General features: G+C 37.4%; 5 protein-coding genes across 5 annotated transcripts; 3 read left to right on the top strand and 2 right to left on the bottom strand.

Moving 5' to 3' along the window:
• The first annotated feature begins 522 nt into the window (after positions 1-522).
• Positions 523-3,374, top strand: LOC114824840 (transcription factor bHLH121). The gene is made up of 5 exons (XM_029102182.2): positions 523-872; positions 1,433-1,554; positions 2,349-2,476; positions 2,572-3,075; positions 3,225-3,374. The coding sequence occupies exons 1-5, from the start codon at positions 568-570 to the stop codon at positions 3,369-3,371; spliced, it is 1,206 nt and encodes a 401-aa protein (XP_028958015.2). The 5' UTR covers positions 523-567; the 3' UTR covers positions 3,372-3,374.
• Positions 3,375-10,867: 7,493 nt separating this feature from the next.
• Positions 10,868-14,613, top strand: LOC114824837 (triosephosphate isomerase, chloroplastic). The gene is made up of 9 exons (XM_029102179.2): positions 10,868-11,402; positions 11,697-11,723; positions 12,062-12,131; positions 12,523-12,646; positions 13,126-13,210; positions 13,329-13,461; positions 13,548-13,721; positions 14,093-14,175; positions 14,309-14,613. Exons 1-9 carry the CDS (start codon positions 11,187-11,189, stop codon positions 14,363-14,365), a joined length of 969 nt encoding a protein of 322 aa, XP_028958012.2. The 5' UTR covers positions 10,868-11,186; the 3' UTR covers positions 14,366-14,613.
• A 511-nt stretch (positions 14,614-15,124) lies between these two features.
• Positions 15,125-17,279, bottom strand: LOC114824838 (uncharacterized). Its single transcript, XM_029102180.2, has one exon. It carries the CDS (start codon positions 16,851-16,853, stop codon positions 15,894-15,896), a length of 960 nt encoding a protein of 319 aa, XP_028958013.2. The 5' UTR covers positions 16,854-17,279; the 3' UTR covers positions 15,125-15,893.
• On the top strand, positions 15,153-15,660 carry LOC114824839 (uncharacterized). Its single transcript, XM_029102181.2, has one exon. The coding sequence runs from the start codon at positions 15,153-15,155 to the stop codon at positions 15,582-15,584; it is 432 nt and encodes a 143-aa protein (XP_028958014.1). The 3' UTR covers positions 15,585-15,660.
• A 2,313-nt stretch (positions 17,280-19,592) lies between the features above and the next one.
• On the bottom strand, positions 19,593-20,209 carry LOC103436232 (uncharacterized). The gene has a single exon (XM_008374655.4). It carries the CDS (start codon positions 20,085-20,087, stop codon positions 19,698-19,700), a length of 390 nt encoding a protein of 129 aa, XP_008372877.3. The 5' UTR covers positions 20,088-20,209; the 3' UTR covers positions 19,593-19,697.
• Positions 20,210-21,930: the final 1,721 nt, after the last annotated feature.

Genomic DNA, 21,930 nt, shown 5'->3' with positions numbered 1-21,930 from the left:
GAATTCTTGATTCTTATAATAGAATCATCTTATAGTAAATTGGTAAAAAGTATTGTTTGAAATACACACTATTAGGCCTTCCACAGTAGGAGAAAAAAAGTGAGTACAACACCATTGTATTGAACTCATATAGAAGCTACATTTCTATAGCGGGCCAAATAATTTAAGTATGATAATGATATATTAAACTCTTGAATTAATACCATTGTATTAAACTCATGACTGGTATACCAGTAACTTGAATTTACGCTAGTGTAACAATAGCATATAAGTATTAAATTACCTCATTTCCATATATATGTATCACACTCACTCAAACTATTGTGAAAAACTTTAACTACAATATTATTATTCTAAAACTTGAACTTTATCACGCATACCAAGTCAAGTTTCAGAGTTTTATTACAGAAAATCTCGGTACAATAACTATATAAGTTAATATAATTTTATCAGTTTCCTCTGTATGATTTTATATTTATTTAGCTTTGTAACAAAATTACCAAAATGCATTTGTTAAAAAAAAAAAAGCAAAAATTATGCGAAAAAAGAAGAAGAAAAGGAAGTCAAATGCCCGGTGGCACCGGGCGACTGCGAGTCTGTCACCAGAGAAGCAAAAAAACGACGTTCTGGCAGATAAGATTCGCTCGTTACAAATTGCATTTGGACACGACACCTGAAAACAATGTGCTGCCTTCAATTCTCTTCATCTACTTCCTCCACCATGTAGACAGACTCTCTCTCTCTCTCATGGATCAGCTCAAACACGAAAACTTCAACCAATCCGCGCAGCCTCCGTTCTCATTCGCCGCCGAATTTCCGCAGCCCGCTTCCGATCGCCGCTTGCCCCCTACTCGCTCCCAACCCAATTCAAGGTTCGTCCTGCTCTTTACGATTCCAGATCCTATATATATATATATATATATATATATATATATATATATTATGTTTATGAAAATTTATGTTTGTTGCCCTTTTATCGCAGCAGCATCAGATTAAATGTTGAAAATTAGAAATATATAGTTATCTTTTTCTGGGTTTGTTTCTAGCTGAGCTAATTTTCAATAACTTTTGCTTTCCAGTCCAAATGGTGTTTTAAAAAAAAAAAAAAAAAAAAGGGTTTGCTTACATTCTGCTTAATTACTGTGCTAAACACATTTTTTAAGATTTTGGTTGTAATGGGGATTCAAACTTGGGACCTCGGTTGCGAGGGAGAATGCTCTAACAAACTGAGCTACAAGCCCCTCGCTTGCTAGTTTAACGGATTATTGTGTGTTTTGCTGTGTGCAATTCTCTGTTGTGAACCCACTTGGCAAATGAATGTGTGCAAAAAAAAGCCTTTTCATGAGTTGACTTTCGGGGTACAGTGAGATTATTGGTGGGTTATCTTGTGATCAATGTATGTTAAAGTATCATGATTGATTACTGTTTGCAGCCAAAGGCCTGAGGGGGAAGTTAATGATTGTCTAACTGCTAGAAAGATTCAGAAGGCTGACCGGGAGAAGTTGAGGAGGGATCGACTAAATGAGCAGTTTCTTGAGTTGGGAAATGTCCTAGGTGAGCTAAGCACTATATAAAAATAACTATTTAATTGTTGTGAATCTATCAATAATCGACTAATAACCGGTTCTTTTCCGAATGCCTCATAATGTGATGAAGTTCAGCTATGACATAGATAACCATAGATAGAGATTTTGATACTTTGATATCTGTAACTCAGTCCAGATGAGTATTGCTATAGCCTATCGTCAAATTCTGTTTTTGTATTATTTTGTGATAGTGAAGTATGTACAGATAGACTACTTATATTTGAGTTTCCTTACAGAGCTGAGTGCCATATACGAATTGTGGCACACATTTATTAACCCCCTACTCTTTATAGACTTGCATATGAAAGTTTTGTGTTCTGCAGTTCACTGCATGTCTGATCAATTTCCTTCTTCTGGTTATGCGAACAGCCTTCTAAGTTCTAAGAAATGCTTCATTTTCTTAGTACATTTGTATCGCATTTTTTTTTTTGGAGTCAGTGCTATGCGGAGAAGTATTTGTCATTGAAATTTTCATCTGACCCTTTTGGATAACTAGTATCTTTCTAAGATAAAGTTTCTAATGAGAAACCTGAGTCAAGTTAACTATGCTCTGAACTCTAGTTTGGGGAGCATGATCTAGAAGTTGGAAACTTGGGCCAGATTGATGGGGGACTATATCTTACCGATGAACTTCTTTATGCTTCCTGCATAACTACCATAACTTTTAGTATGATGCACACTTATGGATTTTCATTTTTTCTTTCCTTGCTGGAGACATGAGTAGCGCATACTTTTGTGTTGATTTACGTGTGTAAAATGCAGATCCGGACAGACCCAAAAATGACAAAGCAACCATTATAGCGGACACAATTCAAGCGCTGAAGGATTTGACATTAGAAGTAGACAAACTTAAATCTGAGTGTGTTTCTCTAACCGAAGAGTCTCGTGAGGTGATTTAGTAATTATCTCTATACTCTGGTGAATTATGTCCAGATATGTTGGATTCATTTATTGGAACCTAATCACTATTTTATTTTAATAACAGTTGACACATGAGAAAAATGACCTTAGAGAAGAGAAGGCATCTCTTAAATCTGACATCGAGGACCTTAATGCTCAGTATCAGCAGAGACTCAGGACTATGTTCCCTTGGGGTGCTATGGATCACTCAGTTGTAATGGCCCCACCTTCATATCCATATCCAATGCCGATGACAATGCCAATGCCAATGCCCATGCAAATGCCTCCACGACCAATGCCCATGCATCCACATATGCAGCCATACCATTATTTCGGAAACCAGAATCCTGGGGTCATTCCGAACCCCTGCTCAACTTATCTTCCATATATTACTCCTAATACTCTGGTTGAGCAGCAGTCCACCCAATATGTATCTCCAGTAGTGCATCCAGGAAGCCAGTCTCAAGTTTCAGGCAAACAAGATGCTATAAACAAATCACCCGGGGAGAGCCAGGTTCACAAAAGTGAGGATTCAATCGATGTCACGACAGAACTAGAGTTGAAGACTCCTGGATCTACTTCGGATCAGGTTAGCTGTAGCCTTTTAATGTTAAGTTGTTTTGTGAAAGATATAAAGCTATACAATCATTTTAACGCAATTACGATGGACCTTGTTGGTTTCATTTTACATTTTTTGGGAATGGCAGTCCTCGTTTACCTAACTTCATTGTTTTGTAGGATTTGTCATCAGTACGAAGAAAATCTAAAAAGTCAGCGAGGCTGGAAAACAGAGAAGGCAGTTCGTCAAGTAGATGTTCTTCTTCTCGTAGTGTACAGGATAGCTCATCTAATAGTGTAGTTGGTGGCAAAAAGGCTGACGACTGAAAAGGAGAAAAAGGGTTAACAAAGAACAGAACAAGGCAGGTTCTATTTTTATTTATTCTCTTTAAAGCCATTGTCTTATGATTTGGAAAATATCTATGAAAAATGCGCGAGTCATCTCACTTCAAGAACGTGTTACGTGTAAACCTAGCCCTCAAAGAATATAACCAACTGTTGTTTTCATTTAAAGAGAATAGAGTTTGTTATTATTTTATGGTATCAATTGCATCAGGTTGGTTATAAAATGCACTAACGACATCCCCAAACTCTCTAATATGCATATCCCGTGGAAAATAGGAAGGATTTACATCATTCCTGGTTAAGTTCATGTATTGGCATATTAGCATGGAACATAATGCATGAAGTAGTGGGAGAACGCGTTGGATGCAAATAATGTTTCAATGTTCTAATGCGATGGTCGAGTTTTTGATCAAGGTCACATTGATCAATGGTATCTGGTTCTGGTTCTGGTTTGTTATGGTTTTTGCATTTCATCATGAGGGAGAAGGTGAATTTCGGCTACATGAGCGCCGTGGAGACGACCGAGATGAACTATCATAATGTACATAATTCTTCGATCAAAGTTGGTCGGAGTATAATTTACGTCCAAATACATTTGGATGTGATTTTTAAGCATGAAATTGTAGCCTGTATAATACAAAAGAGACCAAAACTTATCATTTCTTAATTCTTAGGCAGATGAGCGGCTGTGGTTGAAAGTTTTACGTTGTTTTCCCAGAAGAATCTGATCTGTAGATATTTTGGGATAAATTTAAAAGGAAGCGTGTCGTAATCGTGAATCTTGTGAGGTTGAGGTCCAAAAGGGGCAAAATACGTGATGGCACGGGGGCTGTGATTGGTGAAACCATTTGGAGGACCTTAAATGCTGAAAGGGATACGAGAGTGGGGTGCTTGCATTGCATGAATACAAAGAAATGTCCAATGAATGCCACAAATTCGATAAACGGATGAAATGAGTTTTGCATCCAACCCAAACACTTTGAGTGAACGGCGAAATTTGGTCGGAGAGGAGAAAAACGTACTCCGACGCAGGCAACTCAATAGAGACAACACTCGTTCATGAAATTTGAGCGCATGAGATGCTCTGACGGAACTTTTTATGAGTTTTGAACTCAGAATATACTCCGAGAGAGTGGAAGGCGTACGTCTTGGGTGCCAGTGTATTTGTAATTTGAGTGCAGAATTTGATGATGCAATTGCAATGCATGCAAGAATACCGAAATATATCCAAATTGAATATGCTTCTTTGTCGCTTTAGTACGCTTTGCTTAACTTCAATGAAAAGACAAAATAAAGCGGCCAACTTGACCTCTTTATCTCAACTGTTTTTCCAACTGTTTCTTGGTTTCTACTCAAACTTCAATTCAAGATGCATATTGCTCAAACTTCTTTGTTTAATTTTTGTCAACAATCAATTTTCAGAATGAGAGAACCGAACATAGAATTTCGAGTGCTAAAAAAATACTTTTAACTTCTCTCAACTAAATTTCTCAATATCTCACATTCTACGTGTTTGAAGGTTCAAAATGATATCATTCATCCTTAATATAATATTTATCATAAATTATAGTTGAATCCATCAAATGACATTGTTTTTGACGTCGTTCTTAGATGAACACAGAAGAATGAATAGGCAACAGCTGCTCTACCAACAATCATAGTGGATGAGCCTAAAGTTGTTTTGAGATGACACCTAGGTTGATAAACCACATTAGGAAAGAGAATCAAGTCAAACACGCGAAATGTACGTGTAAATACGTTTAATCGACTCACTGAGTTACAAATTCTTTACATTTTTACTCTTCGATTTACTCTTTGTTTTTATTGATGCACAAAATCAGTGAGATTTTAGAATAACGTCAGCGAGATTTTGGAACAACGTAAAGTATTAAGTTTGTAACATTTGCTCAATTGATTCGATCACTTAGTGAAGATAATATGTAAATATATAGAGATAGAAAAGTAAATACAAGATGTATGTGATTCATCCTAAGTTTGGCTACGTCCACAAAGTAGAGGAGTTCTCATCACTAGTGGGTTCTAATGATTAGTTTAAGTACAATAATGACATTAAGGATTAATTGTAGAAGAATGGTCTTCTTTTATGGTTGAGGAGGGTCTTCGTTTCGTCCTCGGTTGATATATATTGAAACCGGTTTGTATGGATGAGTTGTATGTATGAGTTGTCATCCTCACCATAGTTTGTCATTCACCTTACATCAACCTTTCTCCATAGCTTGTCATTCACCAATCACTTTCCATAGCTTGTCATTCACCTTACATCAACCTTTCTTAGTTGCTTGTAAAAGCTTCTTTACTTGTAATTTGGTTTTTGTTTTTCTACTTGTTAGGGCATATTTTAGGGATTATGTTTGTGTAGTTATCCTATAATCTATTGTAGCTTTCTTTTGGCTCTCTATAAGAGTTGCCTTCACTCTCTTGTAATCTTCATAATGAAATATACAACAAATATTGAAATCAAAACTCAACATGGTATCAGAGCAGGAACCATAAGGTCCTGACTTTGTTCATTTTTTTTACTTCTTCATTTGCTCATCATCGATAGAGATGGCAGAAGAAAATGTGTCTAGTGCCGACAATGCCTCATCCTCTTCCCCAAACTTAACCCAAGGGGTTGAGAACAATCAAAATCAACGACTCTGCTCGATGCTACTGAACGAGTTCAACTGCCTTCCTTGGTCAAGAGCTGTGTCACTTGCTCTAGGAGGAAGATCGAAGCTAAGGTTTATCAATGGAAGCTCTGAGCCCCTAGAATTCACTTCACCAACTTACGATGCATGGCATGCTACTGATCAACTAGTCATGTCCTAGTTACTTAACTCCATGAAGCCAAAACTATCTGAGCTTTTCAGTTACTCAGAGTCTTCCCTTCTCCTATGGGAGTCTGTCAAAGATATGTATGGCAGCCAAAATAACTCAGTTTGCATCTTTCAACTGAAGAAGAGTGTGGCTAGTTTAAAGCAAGGTGATCACTCATTTGTTCAACACCTTGGAAATATGAAATCCATGTGGAATGAACTCGATATGTATCGTCCACACACGACTGATTCCGCTGTGCTACTGAAGAGGGCTGATGAAGACAAGGTGTTTCAACTCTTAGAAAGCTTGGGAGCGGAGTATGAAGACCTGCGTAGTCACTTGGTAATGACTCAATAGCTGCCCTCTTTTACCAGTGTGTGTCATGCAGTCCAGAGAGAGGAAACTCGATGAAGAGTGATGAACGTTGAGCCCAAATCCAACTCTGAAGCTAGGGTTTTCACGAAAAATCACAAAGCAACTGGTGATAGGGTGCTTGGCAAGAAGGCAGACTGGAAATGTTCTTATTGCAACATGAAGGGACATTTGAGAGAAAAATGTTGGATTCTTCATCCGAAGTTAAAGCTTAAGTTTGATAGGGAAGGCAGGATGATCAAAGATGGGAAGGGTGGAGTCACTCCAAAAGCATTTCATTCAGCTTGTTCCTCAACTGATGAGATGACCAATTTCTCAACAAATCATGTGTCATTGATCAACAAGTTTGCTATTTTTCTTCAAAAGAAGCAAGGAAGCACTGAACCTGATGAAATGACACCTGAAAACCCTACTGCAATGCTAGGGAAATTTGCTGGATTCTTGGCTGACTCGAAGAACACATCGAAAAGCAATATTCCAAGTATTATCAGTGCCATTTCCACTGCTCTTAATGCAAATGTTACATATGATTTTTGGATTATTGACTCTGGTACCACTGATCATATAACTAATAAACCCTCTAGTCCCCACGATTTTCAAAGAACTATTGATCCAATTCATGTATCTGTTGCAAATGGGAAAAGGGAACCTATTATAGGGAAAGGAAAGATTAGATTGCTAAGTGAGCATACTAATTCCACTGCTCTCTATGTACCTTCTTTTCCTTTTCAGCTCTTGTCAATAGGAAAAATCACAAAAACCTTAGATTGTCTTGCCATATTTTCCCCTCACAGTGTTGTGTTTCAAGACCGAGTTACTCAGAAGAAGATTAGTGAAGGGTACTTCTTGAATGGACTCTACTATCTCTCAAAGGAGTCCAATTTTGTCAAAAAGCTCAGTGTCAACTTAAGTCAAGTTCAGGAACACCAATTCTGGCATCAACGCCTTGCCTATCCCTCAGAACATGTGATGACCAAGTTGTTTCCCTTTTTTTGTAAAAACACACTGGAGTGTGAAACTTGTCAAATGTCAAAAGCCACTAGACTTCCTTTTGTTTCCTTTAATTCTAGAACTAGTAAACTTTTTGAGCTTGTTCACTCTGATATTTGGGGTCCTTCTCGTGTAGAATCCTTTGATGGGTATAGATATTATGTTACATTTATTGATAACTATTCTAGAGTAACCTGGTTGTATCTTTTAAAACTTAAAAGTGATTTGTTTGATGCTTTTAAGGACTTTCACAACCTAATAACCAATCAATTTTCATCTAAGTTATATATGTTAAGATCAGATAATGGTATCGAGTACACTTCCAATAACATGAGTAATTACTTGAGCAATCATGGCATTTTGCATCAAACTAGCTGTGTTGGTACACCACAACAAAATGGTGTGGCAGAGAGAAATAATCGAGACTTATTGGAAAAGACTCGATCACTTATGATCCAAATGAATGTTCCTAAGAAATTTTGGTCTCAAGCCCTACTCACTGCCACGTACATCATTAATAGACTACCAACTCGAGTGTTGAATACTAAATCTCCTTTTGAAGTCATGAAGGGCAAGCCCATAAACTTGTCTCACCTCAGGACATTTGGTTGTACTTGTTATGTGCACATTCAAGCTCTCCATCGTGACAAACTCGACCCTCAAGCTGCCAAATGTGTGTTTATGGAATACGCCAGTTCTCAAAAGGGTTACAAAGTGTACAACCCTAATACGGGGAAGCTGGCAGTCTCTAGAGATATGCGATTTGATGAATATTCACCTTATTTCCACAAAGGGTTGGAGACTAATGCTAATATGGAAGATCTTATGGACCTATTTCCACTACATATTCCAACATAAATTCATGAAGTCACTCATGCTCATATCAGCACTAATAATTCTCAACTCACTAAGAGCGTAATTGATGCAGTGCCAAGCTCCTCTGGACCATCAGAAGCTCAACCAAATCAGCAAGCTATACGTGCACCAAGAAGAAATCCTACACGAGATAGACATCCACCAGTGAGGTTACAAGAGTATGTTACTTACACTGCAAGGCATCCTATCTCTGCAGCCATTTCTTATCACATATTCTCATCTTCTCATACTTCTTTCCTTAACAAATTGTCCCACACTTTCGAACCAAGGAATTTTCATTAAGCCACATGCATGCCTGAGTGGCAAGATGCTATGACTAAAGAGCTTCAAGCTCTGAATGATAACCAGACATAGAGTGTGGTGGATCTTCCAAATGACAAGAAGGTCGTGGGAAGTAGGTGGATATATAAGACCAAATTCAACTCCAATGGAAGCATTGAAAGACACAAAGCACGGCTAGTAGTTCAAGGGTTTACTCAAACCTATGACATTGACTATAAAGAGACCTTTGCTCCTGTTGCCAAAATGAACACAATGAGGGTATTGTTGTCTGTGGCAATCAATAATGCATGGCCCTTATTCCAAATGGATGTGAATAATGCATTTCTTCATGGGGATCTTGAAGAAGAAGTGTACATGAAGTTGCCTTCTAGTCATCCAAGAGAAAATGAACCCAACAAGGTCTGCAGACTTCACAAAGCCATATATGGTCTCAAACAGTCTCCTCGAGCTTGTTATTCAAAGCTTAGTTCAGTCCTTGAAGCTGCAGGGTTCAAAAGGAGTCATGTTGACTCTTCTTTATTTGTTCAAAGTAGTATTGCTGGCAAATTGGTTGTGCTTATATATGTTGACGACCTAATTATTATAGGTGACAATATAAGTGAAATCAAGACGCTTAAGCAGTCACTTCACCAAAAATTTGCCATTAAAGACTTGGGGCCCTTGAAATACTTTCTCGGAATTGAGGTGGCTACCTCTTTAAAGGGATTGTTCTTGAATCAAAGAAAGTATGTTCTCGATCTTCTAGATGAAGCTAACATGATGGAATGTAAACCAGCTTGGACACCCCTAGCTAGCAAACTTCAGTGGCATGAAAAATGTGAACCTCTCTCGGACCCTAGTGTTTATCAGCAAATGGTTGGGAAACTTATTTATCTCACCATTACTAGGCCTGATATCTCATATTTATCTCATATTCAGTTAGCCTAGCCAGTCAGTTCATGCACTCTCCTACTCTAGTTCACTGGGAAATCGTCAAGAGAATACTTCGATATCACAAGGGCTCAGTAGGAAGGGGGATAATTATGAAGAACAATGGATTAAATCACATCTTGGCCTACATAAATGCTGACTGAGCTGGAAATGCCCTTGATCGAAAATCCTCAACAGGTTTTTGCACATTTGTTAGAGGGAACCTTGTCACTTGGAAGAGCAAGAAACAAACTGTTATTGCTTGATCTAGTGTCGAAGCTAAGTATAGGGCTATGGCAGCAATAACCTGTGAACTCATATGGTTGAAAGGTCTTCTTTCCGAGCTCGGATTCACAAGTATGACACCTATGTCCTTGTATTGTGATAACCAAGCTGCCATGCACATTGCCTCTAATCCAGTATTCCATGAAATGACTAAACATATTGAAGTTGACTGCCACTATATTCGTGCTCAAATTCAATCCAAGGTGATAGACACTGTGTTCACACGCAGCCACGATCAACGTGCTGATTTATTCACAAAAGCACTAGACTTTACTTAGTTTCAGCGTTTGTTGTGCAAGCTTGGATCAATCAATCCCCTTGATCCAGCTTGAGGGGGTGTATTGAAACTGGTTTGTATGGATGGGTTGTATGTATAAGTTGTTATCCTTACCATAGCTTGTCAATCACCTTACATCAACCTTTCTCCATAGCTTGTTATTCACCAATCACTTTTCATAGCTTGTCATTCACCTTACATCAACCTTTCTTCATAGCTTGTCATTCACCAATCACTTTTCATAGCTTGTCATTCACCTTACATCAACCTTTCTTAGTTGCTTGTAAAAGCTTCTTTACTTGTAATTTGGTTTTTGTTTTTCCACTTGTTAGGGCAGATTTTAGGGATTGTGTTTGTGTAGTTATCCTACAATCTATTGTAGCTTTCTTTTGGCTCTCTATAAGAGTTGCCTTAACTCTCTTATAATCTTCATAATGAAATATACAACAAATATTGAGACCAAAACTCAACAATATAGAACTTTAGAAGCTTTATTCTGACATTGACACATGTCGTGCTGTGATTGGCCTTTTGGATGAAAGGAAAGTGCTTCGACAAGGGTGTCTTAGCATGAATCCCTCAATGGGTCCTTGATAATATGAAGTTGATCGATACTTGGTAATTTCGGGATTAGTCAAGTACGGTTCAAACAGTTGTATTTATTTTTTTCTTATTTTTTTTTAGGGGAATAAGCTAGGCGACCGTTGGTTGGTACCTGACAAACCACCGGTTAAAAAACCAAAGCTAGATTGTTAGCTGGTCAAAAAATAAAATAAAATAAAAAAATAAAAAAATGAAGTCGCGTGCAATTGACGTGTCTAGCAACCGCGTGAAGGCTCCTATCCTAACAACCCTTTCTGGTTACCATAAAACCTAACCACCACAAGTGGCGAAGCTTCTCTCGCTCACTGACTCACTACCTCACTCGCACCAAACAAGTAAAACACCCCCAACTCGGAAGCTCCCAACTCGCTGAGTTAGCAGCCATGGCGGTGGCCTCCACATCTCTAGCCTCCCAACTCTCAGGCCCTAAATCCCTCTCCTCTTACTCCGGCCTCCGGCTGTCGTGCTCCAAGCTCGAATCCTCTCACTCTCTCTCCGCTACGCAATCCCTCTTCCAGCACCTCCACTCCCACCTCCGCCTCTCCTCCTCCTCCCGCAAGGCCTCCAGAGGCGTCGTCGCCATGGCCGGCACTGGAAAGGTAGATTATTAGTTCTATTACTCCAGCTTCCTTGTTGTTATCGCGTCCTCGTCTTTTGTTTGGTTTCCGAGAAAATTGAAAGGAGGGACCTTCGATCTTAACCGATTAAAATTTCTTATTTGCTATTGGATTTTCCTAGAAATTTTGAACATTTTAGTACTTATTCTCAGAATGCAGTTGTCCTTCACTATAAATTTCTGGAAATTTTCACACGATGTATTCATAGTTATTCATATTTATGGGTTCTCCTTTCCGGAGTTTACTAATTGATTGTATCTTTTATTTTTCTTGCAGTTCTTTGTTGGTGGAAACTGGAAGTGTGTAAGTACTTTTGCTGCATTGTCTATTTGCTTTGTTTTTTGTTCAACGAATTTGCGCGGTTCCTTGATAGAGCATCTGTAAAAACTACCATTTTTCAATGGATTTTAAATATAAAGCCGGCACAATGCTGCCCTGGTATTTTAATTTTAGTTGTTAATTTCAGTGATACATAATTAATAAGTTTTTCAAAATTTGTATAACCTGTTTTGTTTAATCTATATTCTTAGCCTCTTTTGTTGGATGTTGAAGATGTACATATGAAGTCAAATTTGAAACCCTTTTAGTATGGTTCTGTTCTTCTTTTGATGTTTTTATCCTTTTTTTTTTCTGTGTTTTAGAATGGCACAAAAGACTCCATCAGCAAGCTAGTTGCTGACTTGAACAGCGCAAAACTGGAACCGGATGTCGGTGAGATAATGCTATGTTTAATCTTCATTATATACCTCTTTCAGTTTGCAGTTGATTTAAAATATTGCTTTTATCCTGTCTTTACATATACATGAAAAATGATCAATATCGGGTAGAAAGATAACTCTGCATGAATGGAAGTGAAAAATAAGTTAGGGTGATATGACTTCAGAAAATAAGGCAGCGATAGAATTGTAGCTAGGTAAGAAACTTGGAACTATATACAATGGCCAAAAAGGTGTTGGTCATAGATGTTCAAGGGTGGCAAGTCCAACATGTTACTTTGCATGTACATAATGGTTTCATATGTGTAAAATCAAGTTTGTATTGATATCATTTAGGAGTGTAAGTTTAGTGTTGTTAACTTTTGGTTTTCTTATAACATGTACAGATGTTGTTGTAGCACCACCATTTCTTTACTTAGATCAGGTGAAGAGCTCGTTAACAGATCGTATTGAGTTATCTGGTCAAAATTCCTGGGTTGGAAAAGGTGGGGCTTTCACAGGAGAAATCAGGTCAGTTTCTCTTCCTTGTTAAATTACTAGTAGTTTTTTTCACATATACATGTACTTTCATTTTGCAATGGATGTATGATCTTTGGTTGTGTTGATTGGAGACTATTCTCATTATGACATTTTAAACTTGCTGGGTAGCGGTTTCATAGTTTCTGCTTTTCCCCCTTTCGAAGCTCTTCTACAATTATGTATGGAAGACTTTTTTCTTTCTTTCAATATAAATGAATTTAAACATTATTCAAGTCCTGTTTGAATTTGGAATCAATTCCAAAAGGTTATTAAGTCCTTGTACTTCAAGGAAAGTGAGTGGTCTGTTTCAAGATTGCAACTCAAACATCCATATCTTATAACAGTAGTGTATTAAGCTCTGAGGTGACATGGGTCTCTGATGATTCTCTTATGAATGCATTAGCACACTTCTGTCTGTGTTTTCAGTTTGATGAATTTACATAATTGCTAGTACCATTTTCATTTTGCAGTGTGGAACAATTGAAGGATATTGGAGCCACATGGGTTATTCTTGGGCACTCAGAACGGAGACATGTGATTGGTGAAGATGATCAGGTGAATGCTTTGAAAATCTATTGTTTAAATTTTAACGGAGGTGTCCTGAATAAAAATATTTATGAACTTTCTGATCTATTGTAAGTATTCAAAATGTAACTGAAGTTTTTTATTACAGTTTATAGGAAAGAAAGCTGCCTATGCGTTGAATGAGGGTCTCGGAGTAATTGCTTGCATTGGCGAGAAGCTAGAAGAAAGGGAAGCAGGGAAAACTTTTGACGTCTGCTTTCAGCAGCTGAAGGCTTTTGCAGGTAACTTCACCCTTCTTTTTAACGATTGTGTAGTCAAGGTATTCAGCTTATCCTTTGTATAACCCTAATATGTCTACTATGCACAGACGCAGTACCCAGCTGGGATAAGATAGTTGTTGCTTATGAGCCTGTATGGGCCATTGGGACTGGTAAGGTAGCCAGTCCAGAACAAGCTCAGGAAGTACATGTAGCTGTTCGTGATTGGCTGAAACAGAATGTGTCAGCAGAAGTTGCATCTAAAACAAGAATTATTTATGGAGGTAACTTTTTTCCTGCAACTTTCTGATTGAGGGTCCATTTGTTAAAAATTGCACCACTGCGGTTGAGCAACCTAAATTAGTCATACACTTTCCGAAGGTGGTTCAAGAGGGGCCAGTTGATATATGGATTTAACTTCACCTTGAAATTTTGTGTGAGTTTGGTGTTTGGCTTGGCAATAATGGCATCATCGATGCTTTAACTGTAAGATCTAAAGAACTTTAGGAGACATTCAAACTTGTCGTTGTCGTAAATATCATTTGAACATAATGATTCCGCTCAGCTGTCAGCTGGTCAGGATATTCTAGTCTTAGATCTGGACAAATATCTGAGTGCTGGTAGTAGATTTAACTGAATTTGGATATGATTTCAGGATCTGTAAATGGAGGCAATTCTGCTGAGCTCGCAAAGAAGGAAGATATTGATGGTTTTCTTGTTGGCGGTGCTTCCCTAAAGGTATACCCCTGCAATTATTTGCCTTGAGATTTCAAACACGAAGGCGAAAAGCATTACGTGGTTTAGAACCATCTTTTTTTGGTTGTAACTTTTACATAAATGACACTAACAAGTTAGAGTTTTCTTCCTCCAGGGCCCTGAATTTGCTACTATCGTCAACGCTGTGACAGCCAAGAAAGTTGCTGCTTGATTATGGTGGTTCCGAGATCAAATAAAGGGCCGATGCGAAGGTACCTTGAGATTGAAGCATATTGTAACAAATGTATGAGCCAGTTTATCATAAGGAATTTTTTTTCCTGGGTCGTTTTTGAAGTGTTTCCCCCTCCATAAAGATAGTAAAATATATCTTCTATCCATTTTCCATGGGTCACTTATTGTATGGTGGACATTAGAGAGCAATACAAGTCATATTATGTGGCATAAACATTTTGAACAAAAGGGGTCCTGAGGGGTCCTCTCTTTCCTGCCCTAAATCTCAATTGAATTCTGGCCTACTGAATTTGGTGAATCAATTTTGTAAAACAAGAAACTTTTTTGGTGTGTTACCTCACACATAGCGTTACTAATCCACGGTGTTATAATATAGCTAGATGATAGGGTCGGTATTTAATGGATGTTGGGTCTAGTCCTAGTAATTAGATACGTGTGTTATAACAAGGCTTGGATCGGTAAACCCTATGTGAGAGTCACATTGAAAAGTTTCTCCAGAATTTAGGAGCAACTAATCAAAGACATCAATGCCAATTAGGCATCAATCACGTGATTAGTCACCAACCATTACTTGCATATCTAGGGAGAGCATTTGTTCAAAGTAAAACTTTGTGAGAAGCAAAGCCTACACTCAAAGCATATATGCCAAAGCCACAACCTAGTGTAAAACTCAAGCCAAAAAACCCACACCCTCTCTTTTTACCTCTTATATATACACACACACAGAGAAAACCTAGCTGCAAGGAGACTGAAGGAGGAAGACAAGGATGGAGTGGTTCTACCCTAAGAGGAGGGGCCCACAGTGGAAGCAAGGTTGGACTGGCCAAACCCTAACCTCAATCTCTGCACCTCCCCTACATTTGCTCACCATCTTTGCCATTGTTATTGCTTTCTTATGTCTTTCTCAGTACACCGACTACAAGTCCCAAATGCAACACACAACCATCAACGCCCACCTTTTCCTAATATCCTTTCCTATTTTCTTGATATTTTTGGTAGCTTCGTACTCTTCGATTTCTTCTACCGGATGGTTCAACTCCGGGTACCGGCCTTCACAGCGCGAGGCAGTTCAACGAGCAGGCAGGGGTGGCAGCTCAAGCTCGCCGTGGGGTGTTGCCATCTTGTTGGTGCTGCTTCTGGTGTTGGTGTCTTACCAATCATCGGTTCATTCCAAGTGGTTTGGTGGGAGGTCGGATTGATTGAATCGTTTGTTAACTAAAAGATGTAATGGATTGGAATTGGATAAACGAATGCCTGTGCATTTTAGCATCATTACTTTTTTGTTTTATTTTTCCTTTTAAAGTAAATACACAACGGTATGGATAGGCAAAGTATCAACAAATGTGTCTATCCGAAAGTGTCAACAAATGTGTCTATCCGAAAGTGTCAACAATTGTGTCTATCCAAAAGTGTCAACGGTATGGATTCACAACTTTACACGTTGAATATTTGCAGAAGGTTGCCATCAACAAAGACAAGCTACACATGACACAAGTTAAGATGAAGAATCAGGCTTTCCCGTGATCAATTCTTGAGTATGTAACAGCAACACATGCATCAACAAAATCCTCATCTATAAAATCAGTAGAGAAGATTTGCAACCTATCTGCAATACCCCTCGAGAAGCACTCCGTTATAAACAACCTCGCAAACTCGTGAATCCGTTCGGTCACAGGCCTAACACACACAACAGGGTTATCAGCCTGAGGTGTCACTGTGTTCTCCACCCTGTAAAAAAATCTCCTTGATGAAATTGGAGGTTGTTCACTCAAACACTTCAAATTGTTCTCGAATTTCGTTGATGGCAAATCCGTGTCAATCCAATCGTCATTCAAGTAGACAGAATTCCACAGAGGCGCCCCTGCCTCAGGGGAAGGTGAATTCCTCGGCTTCCACACGCATATTATTCGCTTTGGCAACAACTCTGAAATAGTCTTGTTGAACACATTGTCGTCCTGGTTGATAAGGACCTCTCCGAGCTCATCCACCAAATACTTATCGAAATCAGGAGGGTCTTGGTGCCCATATTCCGTCCTGATTTCAAGGAGTATGATCTCAGACTTCGTTTCGGACAGAAATTTTTTGATGTCCTTGATCACAACATCAATGTGGTATGTGATAAGAATTCCGTGGCACACCCGGCGATCTTTTTGAACCCGAATGTCAAGCACTCTGGTGCCTGTGACAAGCTGTTTGTATATAGACATTGTTTGGCATTGTCCAAAAGGCCTAGTGATGCATGGAATTCCAATCTTGTCGGTTGCAGAGTCATGAGTTCCCGGCCATACGATTGTGTTTACGTGAACTTTTTTCGGGTTGATTCCCGCCATCCAATTTTTCCTGTCCGGAGGCCTGTAGGCACATGCTGGGAAGTCCTCACCAACGCTTTGGTGGAGATCACGTAGTGCTTTCCGCTCCGTTGAGATCGCCTTCCGGCGTTCGAGCTGTTTAGGGAAGCAGGAACCCATTGTTAATAAGAATTAAAGATCAAGAAGAAGAAGAAGAAGAAGAGTTAACGTTATGCTCTTCCTCTTCTTCTTGTTCTTTGGATGAAAGTTATGGATTAGGCTGAGCAGAGAAATATTAAGACTATGGGATATAAAAGGAAGCATTGTAACGTTTAGAGAGAATAATTTTTATTAGAGTATAAGTTATTGATTTGTAGTAGAAACTGATTATTTTCTTTTGTGCAGAAATCTTGTTGATATATTATTATCTTCAAATGTGTTGTTTTTTAGGTCTTGGAAAGTTTTCCATTGATTGAGCTATTGGTGGAGAGTTATAATCGATTCTTCACTTGTTTTGATCCACTTGTATTCGTTTTTGTTTTTTTCCTTGATTGGTCCACTTGTTTGGCTCTCCAAAGTAATATATGGATATTTCCAAAGGTAGAAAGCAAACTTGTGTACGGATACCTTTTATTACCACGTCTTTCATACAACATCTCTTACAAGAACATGATACTTTGTTGTATTTGGTCTCATCCAATCTCCTACAATCCCTACTCAAAGAAAAAATTTCCCTAATCAGACAGTTCTAACGAATATCTGCTCGCATTGTTAGAGAAAATTTGTGTAAGAATGCCCTCACCTCTCACAAGACCTTATTGTATTTTATCAATCCAATTTCATGTGATCCCTACTCAATAAAAGAGCTCTCCTAATAAGATAGCCCTGACGAATATCTTCTCCCATTGTTATGATTAGTGGTTTATCCATGACATCCATTATTCCATATGGACTGCTTCAACCAAGACAAAGTTGACTATTCTTGCCCTTTTCATTTCATCAACAGCTACACTTGATCAATGGAATCCCACCATTTGTCCGTCATTTGTTTTCCATTTTCTTGAAAAGTAATAAGATACTTTCATGACGTTTATAATCCATTCATATTTCATGATAAAGTCATTATGAGGATAACCACACGTTTTTTGGATTTTTGGGTTTACAATTTTTTATTAACTATTAAATTATTAAACTTATTTGTAATTTTTTTTAATTTAATTAGACTTGTGTTCATTTACGTGTCACATTAGCACATAACAAAATTTTTGATAAAATTATGATGGAGATGCTACATTGATTTGGGATATTTATTTGCGGTACTACATTGATTGATTTTCAATTTTATGGACCATTTTGATGTCGTAGGTCAATTTCAGAGACCATTTTCATGTCGCAGGTCAATTTCAAAAACCATTTATGAGAAAATTGACTTATGGGACCCATTTATGTGTCACATCAACACTTAATAGAACTGTGACGGAATGACCACATTGATTTGCAACATCCATTTTCAGGGACTACATTGATTGATTTTCAATTTCAAGAACTACCTTGATGGTGAGGATCAATTTTTTGGACCATTTGTGATAAAAACCTGAATATAAAATATGCACTTACTAATTTGGCCCGATATATATTATTTGAGGTAAAGATTATGATTATCCATAAGAGGTTTGTAATTAAAGTATCTAAAAATATTTATCTCTGCACTTGAGATTCTGAAGGCATTTTTTTTGGGATGTGCTATCCACACACCCCTTTTTACTTCTCACACACCATTTGTTAATTTTTGTCCGTTGATCTTCTTTAATTCATCTAATCCGACGGCCGAAAACCAAAAAGGTGTAGGAGAAGTAAAAAGGAGTGGATATCATACCCTTTTTTTTTCCCTTAATATCGCTTCTAAAAAAGAAAAAAAAATCCATGATTATTCAAAGGTCGGTTTGCTTAGAGCAGGGGACCACAAAGACAGGTGTTGGTAGGGTTGGTTTGGGTTAATTTATATAATTAAATGGGGGAGGGAGGGTTGTTTTCAGAGTTTGATTACAGATGTGAAAGAAGCCAGACATAAACAAATAGCTGAAAATGAAATACACAAACAATATGAGGAGATTTCCAGGCTAAATTCATTGTCTATTGGCTGGCCGGCTTGACAATTATCTCCTAACTTTCAAGGACATAAGTTGCTTATCTAATTATTTTTTATCACTTTCATGTACTTACTTCATATATTTCTTCTTATCAATAAGATCAAATTATTTTAGTCATATGCATTTGAGTGTAACAAGTAACATTCTTATTAATTATTAATAGGACAAACTTCACATGAAGAGCAAATGGATCAAGCAATTGAGTTATTTGATTGTACTCAAGTCTCATGGTGCCTCAACACAACTTTATGAATATTTGAAGGTTTCATCCCAAAATCAATTGGCAACGCGACCGGAACTGCCAAATTCCTTTTAAGTTATTTTTCTGATGTGGGATAATTTTTTTTCACATACTCAAATATGTTACCTATTTCATGTTTCAATAAATATGATCACTTACAAATTACAACTACTCTAGCTTAAGTATAAAGTTTGTCTATAATAGGTACTTTGGACAGTTACTTATTACTCCCAAGCAAGCAAATTAGGGTAATGAAACAATTAGAAAAACATATAATGGAAGAATTATAAACCCACAATGATCGTATTACATATAGATGGAATAAAGAAGGAAACGTTTTTTTTTTTTTTTTTTTTTGACAAACTGTATGACAACATAAGATACGTTCATTTCAAATCACTGATTATGTTACATTTTTTCTTGAACTGTGAGTCTAAAATTCAAAATCAGACAATATAAACATTTGCATCTCTTTCTTTCATGAAATTTTTATCGCGATTAGTATGAAAGTAAAAAGCTACACAGAAATTTGAAGTAGACGATCAAATTTCACTATATACAACTCCAATATACACGTACAAAACTTAGAACTCAGAGCATAAAAAAAACAATCCTACTACATCCACATACTAATTAAATGAGCCAGCTATCACGAAAAGAAGACCGGTATTGCAGCAAAACAAGCAAGAGAATAATGAAAGCAGCAACACCCCAAGGTGAGCTTCCCTCTGAAGGTATATGGTGAGTCCTCCGGCGGCGGTCCCACGGCGACATGGAGAAGAGCCAATCAGGATCCATAGATGAGAGGCCCTTCACAATGAGGATGAGAACTATTGGTATGAGCAAAAGAACCCAATTGAATTGCTCTTCAGCTTCTTCCACAGCTGACTCATAGGAGGAGTACCATGAGATGCCCAGGAAGATGGAGATTACTGCCAGGATTAGGAGAACTGGGTAGGGCAGGGGGCTTAGAGAAAACCCTTCTAAGAAGGAGCTGGTTTGGCTTCTTCCATGGTAAGCCATGTGATTTGAAGGGAAGGTTTTTTGTTGTTGGAAGGAGAGTAGATTATTCAAGAGGTTGATATGGATTGAAGGACTTGTGGCTTTATAGACAAAAGATGGTGGGGTGGGGAGTAAATGTTTTGGAGGTATTCAATTATTGAATTAAGTAGAGAATAATACTTGGGTTTTCTGCATAAAAAGTCATTTTCTCTTTTATTGTAAACTACATACTCACACGCATAAACAAGTAATTTATGAAAAACAAAAATTCTGCACACATTATTAAACTCTGATTTGTTTTTAAAAAAAATAAAAATGAAGGATCAAGTATTTCTTTGAGTAATGCTTTTGATAAGACAAAATTGTTCACATTATTGACGCATTATCTAATACAAACCATAATTAAAAAAATTCACCCATCTATGTAGTTAGCTTTGCGTATCTAAATGACATTATTGTTTCTTTGTTAGGAGTATATGCTTAGATATTTGGTTTTAGATTTCTTTGTTTATATTGCTTAATAAAGTTATGGGGTTTTGATGGGTGAAGTGGACGGCGATGCATTGGCCGACAAGGAAAAGAAGACCAATAAGATAAGAAGAGTTCTTTAACTTATACATATGTGTTTGCTTTCAAGCACATGAACTCTCAAAAGATACCTACACCGGCCAAAAAGAAAGAGATTCTAGTAAATATTCTAAAGATAAAAATCCAGTGATTGATAAAGACATATATATGGTTTATTTTACATATTTTAAGCTTCTACCATTTTTTGTGCAAGAAAAAGGAAAAGAAGGTTTAACGATTTTAATTGTTGCCTATGTCACAAGGGAATTTGTTGGGATTGATTTTCTATAAGGAGATCCGCAAATGGAGATATTTTTCAATTTGACCGTCACACGAGATGATACATCACGTGTCTCTATATAAATGGTGGGTTATGTGTGTTAAAAGGTTAATAATTTAAAAATTAAAAATTTTCACCACTTGCATAAAAACATGTGATGTACCATCCGCATTCCTGTTACAATTAAAAATTTCTCCGCAAATTAATCTTATAATATGGGTTTGATTAAAAAGATCCCTACAATAAATATATGTTTTCCCAATATTAATTTTGTTTAAATTAAAATAAAAATCTATTGATCGACAATTTTTTTTTTTATTATTGAAAGGAGGAAATTGAACTTTAACATGCTTTGAAATTGAAAAGAAAAATAGTACCTACACTGTTACTTAAGAGCTATTGCTAAGCTTCCCTTCAATTAGGTCATCAACTTGAGAGTATTGATCTCATAGCAGAAAAAAGAGAATGTTGCATGTACTTATAAATAATCGAGCTATTTTTTATATTACTAATTGATTTTATGTAGAAATTTCATATTTTTTTATAATATCAGAATAGATTATTTTATATATAAAACTTAACTGATATACATGCTTTACGTCACATAATTTATGTTATTCGGATAGCAAATTATAAATAATTACGTTACTTTTCATATTTCCAATGCGTTGCATGCATCCACTATGTGTGCCCCAACAAAACGTCGGTGGAGGCTTCCAATCCGTGGCATGCATCCATCCCCTCTGCGTGGCCTAACAAAAAGTCGGTGGAGGCTTTCAATCCGTGGCATGCATCCATCCCCTCTGTGTGCACTAACAAAAAGTCGGTGGAGGCACTTTAAACTTAAAATATCAACCCACTGGGCCCGATAATAATTACAACCCCATTCCTGCACCGGACATGCAAATTTAATAATAGAAAAACATTACGGATGCGATCGCAGATAAACAGTTGAGCAGGTGACCGGTGAATATTCTTGGTCATCAGATGACTAGGGAATATGTTGCAGGACGAAAC

Source organism: Malus domestica, chromosome 05 (assembly GCF_042453785.1).
Source record: "Malus domestica chromosome 05, GDT2T_hap1".
In the NCBI taxonomy this organism is placed as follows: domain Eukaryota; kingdom Viridiplantae; phylum Streptophyta; class Magnoliopsida; order Rosales; family Rosaceae; genus Malus; species Malus domestica.
This window is presented reverse-complemented; position numbering and strand designations above follow the sequence as displayed.

What these genes read in the sequence shown, in the direction of transcription:
- LOC114824840 (XM_029102182.2), top strand. Translation starts at nt 568, where the DNA reads ATGCCCGGTGGCACCGGGCGACTGCGAGTCTGTCACCAGAGAAGCAAA. An exon ending in CGCTCCCAACCCAATTCAAG is followed by an intron (nt 873 to 1,432) that starts GTTCGTCCTGCT and finishes TACTGTTTGCAG; the next exon opens with CCAAAGGCCTGAGGGGGAAG. An exon ending in TGAGTTGGGAAATGTCCTAG is followed by an intron (nt 1,555 to 2,348) that starts GTGAGCTAAGCA and finishes TGTAAAATGCAG; the next exon opens with ATCCGGACAGACCCAAAAAT.
- LOC114824837 (XM_029102179.2), top strand. Translation starts at nt 11,187, where the DNA reads ATGGCGGTGGCCTCCACATCTCTAGCCTCCCAACTCTCAGGCCCTAAA. An exon ending in CCATGGCCGGCACTGGAAAG is followed by an intron (nt 11,403 to 11,696) that starts GTAGATTATTAG and finishes TTTTTCTTGCAG; the next exon opens with TTCTTTGTTGGTGGAAACTG. An exon ending in GCAGCTGAAGGCTTTTGCAG is followed by an intron (nt 13,462 to 13,547) that starts GTAACTTCACCC and finishes TACTATGCACAG; the next exon opens with ACGCAGTACCCAGCTGGGAT.
- LOC114824839 (XM_029102181.2), top strand. Translation starts at nt 15,153, where the DNA reads ATGGAGTGGTTCTACCCTAAGAGGAGGGGCCCACAGTGGAAGCAAGGT.
- LOC114824838 (XM_029102180.2), bottom strand. Translation starts at nt 16,853, where the DNA reads ATGGGTTCCTGCTTCCCTAAACAGCTCGAACGCCGGAAGGCGATCTCA.
- LOC103436232 (XM_008374655.4), bottom strand. Translation starts at nt 20,087, where the DNA reads ATGGCTTACCATGGAAGAAGCCAAACCAGCTCCTTCTTAGAAGGGTTT.